Source organism: Vulpes vulpes, chromosome 12 (assembly GCF_048418805.1).
Source record: "Vulpes vulpes isolate BD-2025 chromosome 12, VulVul3, whole genome shotgun sequence".
NCBI classification, from domain to species: Eukaryota; Metazoa; Chordata; class Mammalia; order Carnivora; family Canidae; genus Vulpes; species Vulpes vulpes.
The window spans coordinates 47,119,498-47,135,809 of record NC_132791.1 but is presented as its reverse complement, the minus strand read 5'-3'; the positions used below and the strand labels follow the sequence as shown (position 1 = coordinate 47,135,809).

Sequence of the window (16,312 nt, the reverse complement as noted above, 5' to 3'; positions counted from 1 at the left end):
TTCTGGGCTTGTAGTTTATCAGATTTCCTTCAAATGGAATACACACTAAATATGAAATTCCTTAATGCCTTAGTCTTTAAAATGTAGTCTTCAATATTAGATGAATAAAAAGTGAAGTCAAGACTTTGGATAGATAAAAACATTTTTAAAACCATGAGATTTGGGCAGCCCGGGTGGCTCAGCGGTTTAGTGCCACCTTTGGCCCAGGGTGTGATCCCGGAGTCCCGGGATCGAGTCCCACGTTGGGCTCCCTGCATGGAGCCTGCTTCTCCCTCTGCCTGTGTCTCTCTCTCTCTCTCTCTCTCTCTCTCTCTCTCTCTGCGTGTGTGTCTTTCATGAATAAATAAAATCTTAAAAAAAACATGAGATTTTAGTTATGACTTAATCCAAAGGAAAAGATGAAAAATAATTGACCTTTATTATAGACAAGGACTTAGTAGGGAAAATTCTGTTATCTTAAGTTCAGCCTAATAAAATGTTGAAATGAAGAAGAAGCACTATTGGGTGGGGGAAATGGGTGAAGAGGAGTAGTAGGAGGTACTCTTTCTATAACTGGAATACAAGGTACAGCATAACAAGTACAGTCAGTGGTATTGTAATAGCACAGTATGGTGATAGTAGCTATATTTGTGGTGAGCATAGCATATTGAATATATGCACTTGTATCACTAATACACCTAGACTAAAAATGTGCATCAACTGTAATCAGAAAAAAAAAACACCACTATTTTGATGTTAGTAGAGTTAATTTGTATACTCTTACTCTTCTCAACTCATTTTGAGTACTGAATCAAATAGAGACTTAATAATATCAATATAAATTTGTAGCTATCACAGAGGTATTTGTGGTCCTAGTTTATGTAAGATCTACTTCCTTTGGCATGTTTTTTTTTCTCATATTTAGTAGACACTTTATACAAATTTTACGTTTTAAATTCTTTTCCAATGTTCTTTATAATGATAGGCAGTTATTTCACCTGAAGGTAATTTGAGTGAACCTATACAGTATGAAATGTGGGGAATTTACTATGCTGTTAGGATTTTAATTTTGAAGTTTTTTTTTTTTTTTTTTAATTTTGAAGTTTAACAGCAAACTTGAGTATGGCATAGATTGCTGACAGGAAATCAGATATGAAGTATTTACTAAAATGGTAGTCTATAAAAACCTATAAGATAGTATTGATGTTTAATACATTGAATTAAATGAAACAATATTCCTAATCCATAAGATCTTATTTTGTAACATTCTAGAGATTATTCAATTATATATATAAGAATGGCCACATTTGGAGGTACTAGAAGTTCTAACTTAAAAATGATCAAGTGATATATAACTTGAAGATATACTACATACACAGCTGCATTTGAGATACTTTGGCAAATATCTCTCAACGTACCTTGAGAGAATGTGTAAATTCATAACATCCTAACCAGATGTTCTCACTGTAAAATAAGAATCGGCAAGAATATACTTGGGTTTAGGTATCTTAATGCTGAAAATCTTTTCCTGTAGGACCGAGGTGATGAATTCACATATACTGGGAGTGGTGGTAAAAATCTTGCTGGTAATAAAAGAATTGGTGCACCGTCGGCTGATCAAACATTAACAAACATGAACAGGTACTCTTTATTAGAGTTTGTAAAGACTATTTGGGCTTTGTATAAAAGTTTGATTATAGTAATATAATTTGTAAGTTAGACTGTAGGGGAGAATCTTAAATTAAGAGTTAAAAGATCTAAATTTAAAATCCCATTACCTTATTATATAATTGTATGTAAGCATTCTAACTTACGTCTTCATACTGTTTTTTAAATGACATAATTCCCAGTCTTAATATATGTGCTTTGTATTTGAAAACATGTTAAAACATTTGAAGGAAGGGAACCTTAATAACTGAAATTGAGGACAAGGTGGCATATCTACTACCCCATAGGTCAAAGTTATGTTTTACTCAACACAGATTTATCTTTTAAAGTAATAAACTTCTTTTTAAAGGAAACTCACTAGTGAAATACGTTTATTTTTGGGAGCCACATCAGATAACTTAATCAGAACCACGCTCAGGGTGCTTTTAGAATTTATAATACTGTCTTTTAAGTGTTATAAAAGAGAATGCTTAGTTATAAAAGTGACCTTTTCTAAGTAAATACTCATAAAGCATTACGAAAAGAGCCACCTTGTGCAGCTTTGTTCTATAGGAGTATTAATGATATTCCAACTTCATGGAAACAAAAAAAATGACTTCAAAATGTTTTTATATGCATGCTAGTAGCAATAATAAAGTGAACCACATCATCATATAGCAATGACCATACTATAACTTCTCATATTGATAATTTTTTGATCAATTTCATAAAGTTGAAATTTCTATATCCTATTGTTAAAGGTGTTTCATGGATTATTGAGTAAAAATGAGTATTTTTCTTTCTTGAGTCTAAATCACTCGGTTTTAAGTAGTGTGCCCTTAATTTCTGATTACCGTGTGAAGTAAAGAATATGCCAGTATGATTTCAAGAATTTGTTGCATACCAAATTATATACAGTCTGTTTTTTATGTCTTCCTTCTATATTATTTCTGACAGTAGGATTATTTAAATGAACCAGCAGAGGAGACAGGTCAGATTTGCTGGTGAAAACATTCCTGAGGCAGGAATCCAATCCCTAGCTAGTCTTTTTCTAGCAAAATAGCAGCTCTTCAATAGGAATGATCTTGAAAGTAATTAGAGATATTTTGATGTATTTTTGTCAGTGAAAGTGCAAAAGGGCTTGAATTTGCAAAGGGGCTTTTTCAAGTTGTCAAATCTGAAAATTATATTTATCTTTTAATAATTATTTTGCTTGAATGAAGTTTGTTTACTAGCTACCTGTACTTGTAATATACATGGTAAATATTTTCCAAGCTTTTAAAGAATCAAGTATAACCCTATGTACCATATGTTATATAATCTTATTAGGAAATAATTGACAAGTAGTAAAAATATTTATATTGAAAGGAAGGTAGTAAATATAAAACACTAACTCCAAACCATTTAGGATTGACTTATCATAAGGACTCTGACATCCATTCACTAAGTTAATACATGAAAAGCTTTGAGTACGCATTGTGATTGTAAAGACCTCTGGGCAAGGATACCTGTATTTTTCATAAACATGAAAACTGAGATGAAAGACCCTTAGTTCTGACACATATTATACTCTTTCCTAATATATGGTCAAGTTCATTTTTGCTTCTCCACTAAAAGGTAGTTTGGCGGCTGCTTCTTGCTTTGAGAAGTTTGTTCCTATTTCTTCTCAGCTCTTTCATTTATGAAACTGAAGAGGGCAGCAAGGTAACCTGTCCTTCCTTTATCAGAGCAGTTACAAGCAATTGATTGAACTGTAGAGTTATGAAAAAGCCTTGTTTCACCTAGTTTGATCTTCCTGGATTCTTCACATACTTATGTGAAGCTAGAAGTGAGTTATTTATGCCAGTTAGCGGTGACAATCATTCTGAATGAAGGTGCCTGTAAGCACCAAAGTATTCCCCTCATTAATATCAAAAGAGTATTTGTCCTTTTCCTAGCTCTTTGAGATGAAGCATGTATATCTTAATAGGTATTACATTAATAAGATGGAATACTAGCCCTAGAAGGTTGGCTACATTTTCTTCTACCTCTGAGAGATTTTAATGGATCTCCCTTTGAGATGAAAAAGATAACTTGGTAAACTTTAACTATTTGACCACATTTATAAGACTTCTTTTTTTTTTTTTTTTTTTTTTTAACAAAACACTTCATTTACTTTAACAATATAACTGATCAAGAGATTTGAGTAGATTAGACATTTGGTCATGAGGCCTTTTTTTGTGTTTTTGTTTTGTTTTTTTGGTTTTGGGTGTTTGTTTTGTTTTGTTTTTTTAGCCTTCATAAAAAGAATTATACCTTGAAAAAGTACTTTGTATCATATCTGAATTTACCAAATTCGGGGTGTGTGTGTGTGCGTGTGTGTGTGTGTGTGTATTTTAATCTTATATGTTCTCAGTAGTTTCTTTTCACTGAAGTTAGGAAGTAGATATCTGAGAAGAAGAAAATAATTTCTAGTTTGGTGGGGGTTTTTTGTTTTGTTTTTTGGGTTTTTTTTTTTGTTGTTGCTGTTTTTGTTTTTTGGCAGGACTAAGTTCTCCCAAGAAAGGTCTTCTAACATAACCTTACTGATTAATTACTAAGTGAGTACACATACTAAGGAAGCTTCAAATAAATCAGGCGCTTTGCCCTCAGTGTTCCTCCTTGTTCATGTGTCATTGTAAAAATAGTGATCTGGAGGAGCCAAAAATCTTTATCGTCATGACTTAATACAGGCATTTGAATGCTTCAGTTTTATTTAAACTTTTTACTGGAAGTCTTTTTAAACGATACTCTCATATTAAATTTGTTCTTTAATAGCTTCTAAACATTAAGGAATCTCTCTCGTCTGGAATGTGGAAAGTAGACTTAGAAAGGTCATTTGTACCTTGCTGACAAATTTATTTTCCTGAATTTCTTTCTACATTATTCCAGCAATTTACCTCACTCCCTTATCAAAAATAAATACTACAACAATCACTTGCTTTAGTTTTCCAACTTTCTCCCTTCCCTCAACAAACGTTATTTTTAAAAAATTCCATGTATTTCTAGTTGTTTTCTATTATACGTGGCACAGATGTTATTACTTTCAGAAGAACCCTACAGGCTATCTGAGAACCAATCCCCTGGCTTGGGGGTGACATCAGAAAACTGATTTGTCTTCTCTGCTGGTGGGGGAAAGCATAATCCTATTATCTGGAATAATATGGAAAGAATCATAGAATCTTAACCATCAGGTAAGGCATAATTCACCTTTTAATTGAGCTAATAATGCGATTATATACTTAAAGATTACTTGGTATAAAGACTTTGTTTTATTTTTTTAGGGCATTGGCCCTAAACTGTGATGCTCCATTGGATGATAAAATTGGAGCAGAGTCTCGGAATTGGAGAGCTGGTAAGCCAGTCAGAGTGATACGCAGTTTTAAAGGGAGGAAGATCAGCAAATATGCTCCTGAAGAAGGCAACAGATATGATGGCATTTATAAGGTGCTCTATCTGGCATGACATCTTGTTCGTCATTCTTCCTGGGCTTTCAAGACAGGGTTGCCATGGGGAACTACTCTACTGGGGTGGGCTAAAGGAAACGGTAGATCACCTTAGTTGGTATTTCTACCAACTAGAAAAGTTGGTACTTTTTCTAGAAATGTAACAGATGCACAAAGTGAGCCTCCTAACTTTGATGCTTTTCCCTTAATGCTTATTTGAAATCTATAAGGGCAGAGTTAAATTTGGGGTTACAAGTATATATTCTCTATGATAAAACTGTTTGCATAATGTGGCCATTGTAGATACTGATTCTTTACATCTTTATAATTATTTTAATTGTAATAGATTTCAAAGCCAAGCATGTTACAGTTTGTAAAATAGGTTGTTTTCTTTGTTTAAAAAACAGAAGCATTTACTGCCACCATTTTTATCTACTGTTATGCAAGATTCTATTAGCATAATCCTGTTAATATTTCAAATTTATAGCAATGTGTACTTAAATGGAAACTATCTTAATTAGGAAATAAAGTCAAAGCAATGTTTTAGTGCTTTGAAAAAAAAATATCTTTTATTTACTATTCCTATAGCAAAGCAAGTATATTTTGAAGTTGCATTTAGTTCAGTCAAGTGTAAACTAATAATACATTATGAATAAGCTTAAATATTAAATCTCAAACTACAAAATACTATGATTTAGGTGGTGAAATACTGGCCAGAGATTTCATCAAGCCATGGATTCTTGGTTTGGCGCTACCTTTTAAGAAGAGATGATGTTGAACCTGCTCCTTGGACCTCAGAAGGAATAGAACGGTCAAGGAGACTTTGTCTACGTTTACAGGTTAGATTACATTTGTCTAGGCTACTTGTATGTTCACAAAAACGCATACCTCTGTAGTATCTCTGTGCCTTAACACTGGATACAACTCACAGCAATCAATCAGTAGACTGTAAGGGGTGAGGAATGAAATCATGCAAGTATGCAGGAGGAAAACAAGTAAAAAGGTAGCATTCTCGGTGTCAAGACTCCCCTAAGACCAACCATTGTGCTTGGGAAAACCTGGGCCTTTAATGAAAAGTAAAATATTTCCAATTCAGTTTGGAAATGACTTGAACAATGAGGGAGATGGGGTACATAAAATTTACATAAAGGAGGCCTTAAGAAGGGACATGTATTCTAGAGGGCACGGGGTATGTTTCTGGTAGGGGAACGGGGAGGTGGCTTGAAAGAGTGGTCTGCTTCCTACCCTTCTCACTTTTCCTCACCCCTTTTTTCTCTTCCCCCTCAAAGCTGCTTCCCTGTCCTGTCACCACCTTTAGTGCTTTGCCTTTTTTTTCCCCTTTGCCCATGTTCAGCTGTTAACCCATATAAGACTTTGTTGGTTTTGTGTGCATAATGGATGGTATGGCTACATTCCCCATCCACTGCCTATGCACCCTAGACTGTCCCTGACACTGACTTCAGAGCATGGTTTGAGTTCATCCTCCATCATTCCCCATTGTTGTGCTTCCTGTAAAGACTACCAGCTTTTCATTTCCCCTGGCTCTGCCCACACTGCATGTGTAGGGGCTGAACTATGGGCAAGTGTCTGACCACCCAGGCAGGTGAGTGTGTGTTTTCTAGTGCAAGTCTGTCTGTTTTTGTTTTCTTTTTAAACTTGAAGAATTAATTGTTTCATTAATTAAATGAGACCCATCAGCTGCTAAAATAACTGCCAAAATAATTCTTTTTATAACTTATTAAATCCATTTTCAAAAGATTTTTTTAGATTCATTGTTCAGCAGAGCAATGTTCTAGAAAGGTTAGATGTGAAACTGTAAGCAGAAGCATGTAAGCCCATCTACTGTGATAAGTTAATAATGTTGATGGGGCCTGAAACATGTTAAGCTTTAAATATCAGGGTTATCTACAAAGCATGTCCCCCCCCCCCCCCCCGCCAAAAAAACGGGTATCCAATAAAACACAAATAGGTAGAATTTATTCCTTAAAATCTGACCTTTAGCTGATAAAGAATTCAGTAATTTAGTGGCTTTAGGTCTTTTAAAAGCCCCATTTCCCCTCTTATTTTGGGAGATAAGAAATTTGGCCCTTAATGTTGGGAGGGTGGGAGTTGTTTTCTTTTTTAAGGATTGGATCCACAACTGAGTGTAATACCATCTGTATGAGGACTATCCTGTGCTCTCTGGTTGATCTCTTCACTTTATTTCTAGATTCTTCTCTTAAACTTTTTAAGCCACTTAGGCAAATCTGCTGAAAACTTGTGTTTCTTTTAGAGCTGAAACTAAGATCATTATTTTATGAAATGGAATATCTTAACAGTCAAAACTACATGGTCTTACACTGAATTGGGGATATTGATGGTCTTCTGTCCTTTAAATGTCTGTTTCCTATATATAAAGTCAGTTTAGGAAAAATATACTCTTACCCCTCCCCTTTTTAATTTCTCAGCAGCATCTAGAAACCACCCCGTTCTCTGTGAAGCTTAAATCTATATTGTACTTTTCCCCCCACCTCAGTATCCAGTAGGTTACCCTTCAGATAAGGAAGGGAAGAAGACTAAAGGACAGTCAAAGAAGCAGGCCAGTGAGGCCTCGAAAAGGCCGTCTACAGATGGTAGGTAATGATTGTGAACATAAATACTGTAAAACATATTTACTGATAAAAATATTAAGACAATAAATTGAGCAACTCATAAGAAATTAAACATTACTGGTGCCAGTTAACTCTTTGATCTCATAGTTCTGCTTGGAACCACTCATAAGTCTGCTTATGTATTTTTAAATAAATTTAGGTGATTGTCCAAGTGCCTCCAAAGTGTTAAAAACATCAGATTCAGCAGAAGCAGTTGAGGCTTTCCAACTAACCCCTCAACAACAGCATCTAATTAGAGAAGATCACCAAAACCAGAAGCTATGGGATGAAGTGCTTGCATCTCTTGTGGAAGGTCCAGTATGTAAAGGTTTTTTCATAATGTAATATTAACAAATAGTGAAAATTAATATCCTTACAAGTCAGTCAAAACTTTGTTTTTATGTAATCATCTCATCCAGGGCCACTACCTTTCAGAAATAATCTAAAGTAAAACTTTTAAGTGCTTTTTAATTGATTTTAGGCCTCTTAGTTTGTTGGTTTGACCTCTCTGTGCCTGAACCTAATCATTTATGTTGAAGGCACCTTTCATGGGAAGAATTTTAAGTTTGTATAGCACACTTAATTTAAAACTCATCAGGAAATTTTTTGCTGTAGTTCAAAGTTATCTGATGGTGTAAGTCTTAAGCAATTCACATGCTTAACCTGGTAGTAACAAAAAACAAAAAAATAATGTTGATTTATTTAAATACTTTATGTTTTGGATTTTTTTCCCACTTTTTGGTAGTCATGAAATTTTAAAGAGAAAAGAAATTAAAATTGATGTGTGGATTTTATTTTGTTAAGCAGTATTATGCAAATGCTTATCAAATCCTAGAAGCTGGAATTTTCAAATGTGAATTGTCTATTCCTTCTTGGTTCACTTTTATTATGTCTTTAATTATGCTTGAAGTTGGAATATTCCATTTTATTAGATAGCAACCCGTTGCTAGGTGTAATATAGTTACTTTTCTGGGTTTGTTCCCTGTGTGCAACTATTGTGAGTGAGCTTTAGCCTCCTCTTGAATTTTTATCCTGTCATCTTCTAGTAATTTCTTTCCAATGTTCCCTTTATTTCTGTCTGTGCAATACAGAACTTCTCATGTGTCTGAAATGGGGTTAGTTCTCTCTCTGTCTAAATTTAAAGAGAACTCTGTTTTTGTGTGGCTTTTTATTTGAGAAATAGTCACCAGTATTAAGGAAGAACGTTCCCCAGTACAATTTTTAAACATTTGTATATTCATTTCAAATATATATTTATATATTCATATAAAATATATGCTTTTTTTAAGATTTTACTTTTAAGCAATCTCTACACCCAGCATGGGGCTTAAACTCAGAACCCCAAGATTGGGATGCCTGGGTGGCTCAGCAGGTAAGCATCTGCCTTCAGTTCAGGGCGTGATCCCAGAGTCTCACATCAGGGTCTCCTTGAGGAGCCTGCTTCTCCCTCTGCCTCTCTGTGTCTCTCATGAATAAATAAATAAAATCTTTAAAAAAAAAAAAAAAAAAACCCAAGATCAAGAGTCACATGCTCTACCAGCTGAGCCAGATTTAGCCAGGTGCCCCTATTTATTCATTTTATTTTATGTATGTATTTATTTCTGAGTAATCTCTACCCCTACCATGGGGCTCAACTCACAACACCAGTATCAAGAGGCTCATGCTCTACAGACTGAGGCAGCCAGCCAGGTGCCCCTAATTTTTAAGCTTTTAGAGATATATCAAATACTTTTTTTTTTTTTTTTAAAGGAGAGCACCATGGGTGGTGTTGTGAGGATAGAGAGATAGAATCTTAAGTAGGGTCCACAGCCAGTAGGGGGAGCCTGATGCAGGCTCAAGTCTCACAACCCTGAGATCATGACCTGAGCTGACATCTAGAGTCAGATGCTTGACTGACTGAGCTACCCAGGCACATACCCTTCAAATAGTCTTTAGATTTATATTGGAGTCATCATTTCCTTTACTTATAAAAGTGAAATGTTGGATTATTCTTGGTAAATGAGACTTACATGCTTGGAGGACAGAAGGAAATTAATTTAGTTCTATGTGAAGTGTTAACTTGCTTTTAGCCAAGAGACCCAGGCATAATGAGAATCTGATTCTGGTAAGTCATTTTCACTTAGAGAAGGCAAGATACAGCCAACAGTTGTTGACCATAGTCTAATTATTCTGATTGGAGAGGATACAGCTGGTTAGGGATAACTCAGGTGAGTTCCAGCTCCTTTGTAGGCAAGAGACAAAGTAGTAGATATAGGTGAAGGAAAAGGCCACATAAGTGTACTGGGAAGTTCTTTGGCACATCTGTTGACTGGATTGGACATGTGTATTTGGGCTTCGGTGTGATACTTTTAATATGTATATCTTGTTTATCAATTTAAAAAATTATTGAAGTAATTATATCCTGTGAGACTTGGCAAACGTATGCAAATCAACACTTGTCAACTCTTCTTTCAGTGTTATTTTTATATGAAATAGTCACCAGTTGACAAAATACTCTGTAGGCTGTCCACTATTGTCAGGATCTTACTGCCTGAGATGATTGTGACCTTGCTACTAGTAGTTATTCTGGGTGTTTATATACTACTGTCGTGGGCAGATTTTATGATTTTATAACCAGGAACACATTCATTAAACCAGGAAACTTCAAGTATTAGCTAATGGTGACTTTTAAATAAATGCATATATTTTATATGCTACCCTCTCAGGCCCAAACTGCTTGAGCTACAATGACCTCTGTGCTATATAAATACCGGTTCCTGCTCCTAAGCCATTATACCTATTCTGCTTCTCTACACCTTCTTGTGGCTCACTCCTTCATTCCTGTAAGTCTATGCAAAATACTAGTCCTCAGAGAAGCCTTCCCTGACTACCCTTTCAGAAACAGCCACTCTTTACTCATGCTTTAATTTGCTTTGTTTGCTCAGTTACTACAATCTGAAATTGATTTTTTTCGTCTGCTTACTGAAAGGTATATAAAGTTCCATGAAAATACAGACTTTGCATTTTTATCACCACTACACAGATGAGTACTTGACACATTGTAGGAACTCATAATATTTGTAATACATGTTAGAGATATCATGGAGATACCAGAGAAATTATCAGTCATTAACAAAGTAGTGTGTCATGGAGAAGGGTACCTAGTATTAAAGTTTGAGTTTTTTTCCATATCTCCTCTAAATGGTATATTCTTTCAGTGTGTTGTGTAATACTTTGTTGATAATTTATATAGTGTTCATAAATAAGTTCCAAGGTAAAACTTAGAAATGAGATCTTTGATTTAATTTTTGCCTGAAATTCTTGGACATTCTGCTTTTTTATTGACCAAAAAAAACAGACATAAAATATATTCTTGTGAGGATCCCTGAGTGGCTCAGCAGTTTAGCGCCTGCCTTCGGCCCAGGGTGTGATCCTGGAGTCCCGAGATCGAGTCCCACGTCAGGCTCCCTACGTGGAACCTGCTTCTCTCTCTGCCTGTTTCTCTGCCTGTCTCTCTCTCTCCCCCCCACTTCTCATGAATAAATAAAATCTTAAAAATATATATATATATATATATATTTTATATATATAGTAGTCTACTTTTAGTATATACTAGTAGTATACTTTTAGTATATATAGTAGTCTCTTTTTTTTTTTTTTTTTTATGAAAGGCCTCTAAAACACATTTATTGTCTTATTAGGGACTAAATGAAGAGACAAATCTCTTTTATATATATAGTAGTCTACTTTTAGTATATACTAGTAGTATACTTTTAGTATATATAGTAGTCTTTTTTTTTTTTTTTTTTTTATGAAAGGCCTCTAAAAACACATTTATTGTCTTATTAGGGACTAAATGAAGAGACAAGTTCCCAGGCTGATCCTTCAGCTTTCCTAAGGCCATATGGTCCTAAGGCCTCATGGTTCAAAAGTAGCATGTATCCAGGGTGGAGTAGGGGAGGACAGCATCATTCTGGAGGTCTCCACCACCACAGATCTCCATCTCTGGGGGGTGTGTCCAGAGCTGGACGGATGTGGCTAAGAGCCAGCCATGGCAGGTAGCTGTCCAATGTTCTGTAGTACCCTGTTCTCTGGAGGCTGTCTGACTCCTTTTGGCTCGTGGATGATGGCTCCTATGCAGACAGGTCTAAGTCTGGCTCCAAAGTGTTCTGGGCTCCAGATGAGTGGCTGTGTTGAGGGCAGGTGTGGTTCAGTAGCCCACACAGACTAGAAAGTAGTTCCCAGTTGAAATACATACTGTCCCACCAGGGCTCCCCCAGCTTAGGGTAGGCGCCGGGAGGCGGCGACCCAGCGGTCCCCTAGCGCGGTGGCCCAGGAGGCGGCGACCCAACGATCTCCTGACGCTACCCAGGGTGTGGTTACCGGGTTATGAAAGTACTTCGGGCCCGGGAGCAGGAGCCAGGCAAGGATAAAGTGGAAGACCTTACTAGTGCTCTGTTCATCTAAGTCTTGCTGCTTCTGGCAGAAGCTGGGGAAGGGATGGTTGTGGGTGATTTTGGCCCTTTTTTTGGCCCTTTTAATATTTTTAAAAAATATTAAAGTAGGGCATATATATATATATATATATATATATATATATATATATATATTCTTGTACTACCCAAAATAACTGAATGGAAGATTAGCATGTGACTATTCAAAAAAACTACTTATCATTCTAGTTTAAAAGAAACAATAGGGTAAAATGGAACAGTAATGGCTTTTGATGAGCATAAAAGTACCTACCCATTTGATCATCTTTGCTTTAGATGGCTCTGACTTTTTTTTTTAAGATTTATTTATTTGGGGAGATCCCTGGGTGGCTCAGCGGTTTGGTGCCTGCCTTCGGCCCAGGGCGTGATCCTGGCATCCCAGGATCTAGTCCCACGTCGGGCTCCTCGCATGGAGCCTGCTTCTCCCTCTGCCTTTGTCTCTGCTTCTCTGTGTGTGTGTGTCTCTCATGAATAAATGAATAAAATCTTTAAAAAAAAAAAAAAAAGATTTGAGAGAGAAAGAGCGTGAGCACATGGGCGAGCCACAGGGTGAGACAGAGGGAGAGAGAAGCTTTAGCAGACTTCTTGATGTGCTCAGAGCCTGATATGGGGCTTGAGCTCAAGACCCTGAGATGATAACCTGAACTGAAACCAACTATGCCACCCAGGGGCCCCAAGATGGCTCTACTAGACTTTATAATTTAGTCCCAGTTTGAATAAAGATTGGCATTAGGAAAATATGGGATTTTTTAATATTTGAGGCAACATACCACAGAAGATAATCCTATGAGAATAAATGTTGATTCTTCACAAAGCATTAGATACAGAGTATTAGTACTTTTATTTTTTTAGCTTAAAAAATATTAAAGTAGGGCAGCCCAGGTGGCTCAGTGATTTAGTGCTGCCTTCAGCCCAGGGCGCAATCCTGGAGACCCGGGATCAAGTCCCACGTCGGGTTCCCTGCATGGAGCCGGCTTCTCCCTCTGCTTGTGTCTCTGCCTCTCTCTCTCTCTGTGTGTCTCTCATGAATAAATAAATAAAATCTTAAAAAGTATATATTGAAGTATGATAACCGCAAAAGACTGAATAAATAATATATGTTCACATACTAGAATACACCAGCGTTTTTTGAAAAAAGATCTGTATGTGCTGACTTTGAGACAAGCTGTCCATGGTTGTTTTTTTTTTTTTCAGGTTTTTATTTAAATTCCAGTTTATTAACATATGTCTGTGATTGTTTTAAAGGGGATAATAGTCATCTCTGGAATGTGAGGTTTAAGGGGAACATTCACTTTTTCTCTCTTTTTTTTTTTTTTTTAAAGGAATCCAACTTGGTTTCCTTTTTATTTTTTATTTTTTTTATTTTTTATTTTCTTGAGAGAGAGAGAGAGGCAGAGACATAGGCAGAGAGAAGCAGGCTCCATGCACCGGGAGCCCGATGTGGGATTCGATCCCGGGTCTCCAGGATCACGCCCTGGGCCAAAGGCAGGCCCCAAACCGCTGCGCCACCCAGGGATCCGGGAACGTTCACTTTTTAATGCTGTATATTTTGACTTTGCACCTTTTCCAATCCAATTCTAAGGTTTAAAACTAAGTGTATATCTTAATAGAATGAATAGAGTTTCTTCAATTTTATTTTATATGTTTGCTTATGGTTATCATCATTTTTTTTAATAGAAAATGTATTATAGTGACAAAGACATTTTTTCCCTAATTACTTAAAATCTTATTACTATTTTATGAAATGCTAATAACCCTTTTTTCTTCCCCTTGGGTATCATTCTAGAATTTTCTGAAAAAATTGGAACAATCTTTTATGTGTGTCTGCTGCCAGGAGCTAGTTTACCAGCCAGTGACAACAGACTGCCTCCATAATGTCTGTAAAGTAAGTAGATTTCTTTCTCATTTTCCCTTGTTAGGACGAGAAAGCATCCACTAACCCCCAAACATGTTTTTAGCATGTAAAGCATATTTCTGTGCAGCAGAACAGTTGTGGAACCTTGTCAGTTAAGAATTAATTCATTACATTTTGGTGGCAATGTTTGTTTTAGTTGTGCAGTAATAGTCGAATATGTATAGTTGGGGTATGTTATCATGTTTGTAGTTATTGAGAAGAGGTTGAAATGGAGAAGAAAGTGTGGTGTCATTGCTGTTTTTTACGTTATAGCTTATATAGGTTTCCTATATTATAATGCAAACTGAAATAATTGCATCCACTTAATGGAATCCAAAACAGATGCTGTCTGGCAGCATGCCCAGAGGAGTTGAATATTATATTATTAGTGTGGTGTGAAGGGAAAAACTGAGTTTTATTCAAACCACAGATGGAGTCCTGCTCTACTGCTCAGTGGTTATGTGCCCTGACCTAACTTCTGAACTTTAGTTTCTTTACTAAAATGGAAGTAAACCCTTCGCATACGTGTTTGTGCCTGACCTATATATTCTGGAAGATACGTTCTACGTTGGTGATTTGATGAAATGTATAACTTAGTTCTGAGCAAGGGAATCCTAAATTTTTTTTAGGTGTTCTATCATGAAAGAACAGGATTAAAATCCAACCTGGAAGATCAAGGTAGTGGAAACCATACATGAATTCTAACACTCTCATTTTATTGGATGAGGAAAAATGAAAGCACACAAAAGTTGGTCATTTACCAAAAGTCTCACCATGTGTGCTAGAAGTAGAACTTGAATCTGTGTTTGTAGACAAGTTTTCACAGTGCAGATTCATCCTAAGTTTCTAGTTCCTATTTAAAAGTATAAATCATTGACTTTTCTACATACTATTACTCTGATGAAATTGGGTATGTTCTTGTGTTTTTGGTTTTGCCTTAGGATTGCTTACAGCGCTCCTTTAAGGCTCAAGTTTTCTCCTGCCCTGCTTGCCGACATGATCTGGGCCAGAATTATCTCATGATTCCCAATGAGATTCTGCAGACTCTACTTGACCTTTTCTTCCCTGGCTACAGCAAAGGACGATGATTTGTCTACTTCTACTGTGTTGCTCTTGATGGCTTTTTGGACAATAAGGAATCTAAAATGGTTGGGGGGAGCGGGGAGGGTGGAAGCGCAATGGTGGACCATATCTCTCACGTTCTGAAGCAGCTAATCCTCTTTCCTACATAGCCATTATGTTGTTTGTGTAGTAAGAGGCCCATTTCTCAACTGTCTTTTAAATATCAAAAGGTAGTTCCTGTCAGTAACAACTAGTTTTAAATGAGTAAGAAGTCAAAGCCTCAGCTCTAGTTGATATCCAAGTTATGATTTATTTTGCAACTACCTCAGGACAGAAAAGACTTATGGGGATTTTTTAAATCATTGAGTAATTAGTTAAATGAAATTTTAGCTACGCACTGCCTCCCAAATATTAGTTGTGCCTGGTTCGTGTAATTTGATTTTACAGAAAAGGAAATGACACTCAAGATCTTTGGAACGCAGCTTCTGTATTGTGCATAATACACATTATGTATTTTTAATGTCTTCTTCCATTACAATGTGTTTTGCAAGGACAGGTTCATTTTTTAGCCCATTTTGTGAGCGCCATTGTGCTTTTTTCTGGTGTTTTATGCAAGTTGACTACTAATGACTAATGAGAACAATATGAATGCATTGTTGCTGCATTAGTGTAATGTGGTGTGGTTTTGCACTTACAAGAGGTATTCAGATGCTCTAGTTGTAAATGTTCATGAAAGCCTGTTCTGTACTAGTCAAACTGCTTTTAGTGAGTCTCACCAGTGGTTTTACATCTGCAGAGCATTGAGGGCTGGGCTGACTTTTGAGAGGACTGAAATTGCTTCATATTGTGACCCTAAATTTTATATTCACTATATTCCCTAAAGTATACCTTAATAAATATTTTATGACCAGAAAAATAACTCATCTTGCTTCATTTATGTACATTTGTCTGGCTAATAGTGCATATTTTTAAGAATTAATCACAGAATATTTCATATATATACATATATTTTTTTAAGATTTTATTTACTTATTCATGAGAGACAGAGGCCAGAGAGACATAGGCAGAGGGAGAAGTAGGCTCCTCAGAGGAAGCCTGATGTGGGACTCAGCCCTGAACTGAAGGCAGATGCTCAACTACTGAGCCACTCAGGTGTTTCTCATT

At 36.2% G+C, this 16,312-nt stretch overlaps 1 protein-coding gene across 3 annotated transcripts in view; it reads left to right on the top strand.

Annotated features, from left to right (window-relative positions):
* UHRF2 (ubiquitin like with PHD and ring finger domains 2) overlaps positions 1-16,064 on the top strand; it is a 77,869-nt gene extending 61,805 nt beyond the window's left edge. For 2 of the 3 annotated variants that reach the window (XM_026001363.2, XM_026001364.2), the window contains 7 exons: positions 1,514-1,620; positions 4,929-5,091; positions 5,789-5,929; positions 7,606-7,702; positions 7,881-8,038; positions 13,979-14,077; positions 15,028-16,064. In XM_026001363.2, the coding sequence (XP_025857148.1) occupies positions 1,514-1,620; positions 4,929-5,091; positions 5,789-5,929; positions 7,606-7,702; positions 7,881-8,038; positions 13,979-14,077; positions 15,028-15,174 (912 nt within the window). In that variant the 3' untranslated portion in view covers positions 15,175-16,064. Of the gene's footprint in view, positions 1-1,513; positions 1,621-4,928; positions 5,092-5,788; positions 5,930-6,379; positions 6,694-7,605; positions 7,703-7,880; positions 8,039-13,978; positions 14,078-15,027 lie in introns of those variants that run through there. The other variant, XM_072728401.1, reaches the window with a different exon arrangement.
* Positions 16,065-16,312: the final 248 nt, after the last annotated feature.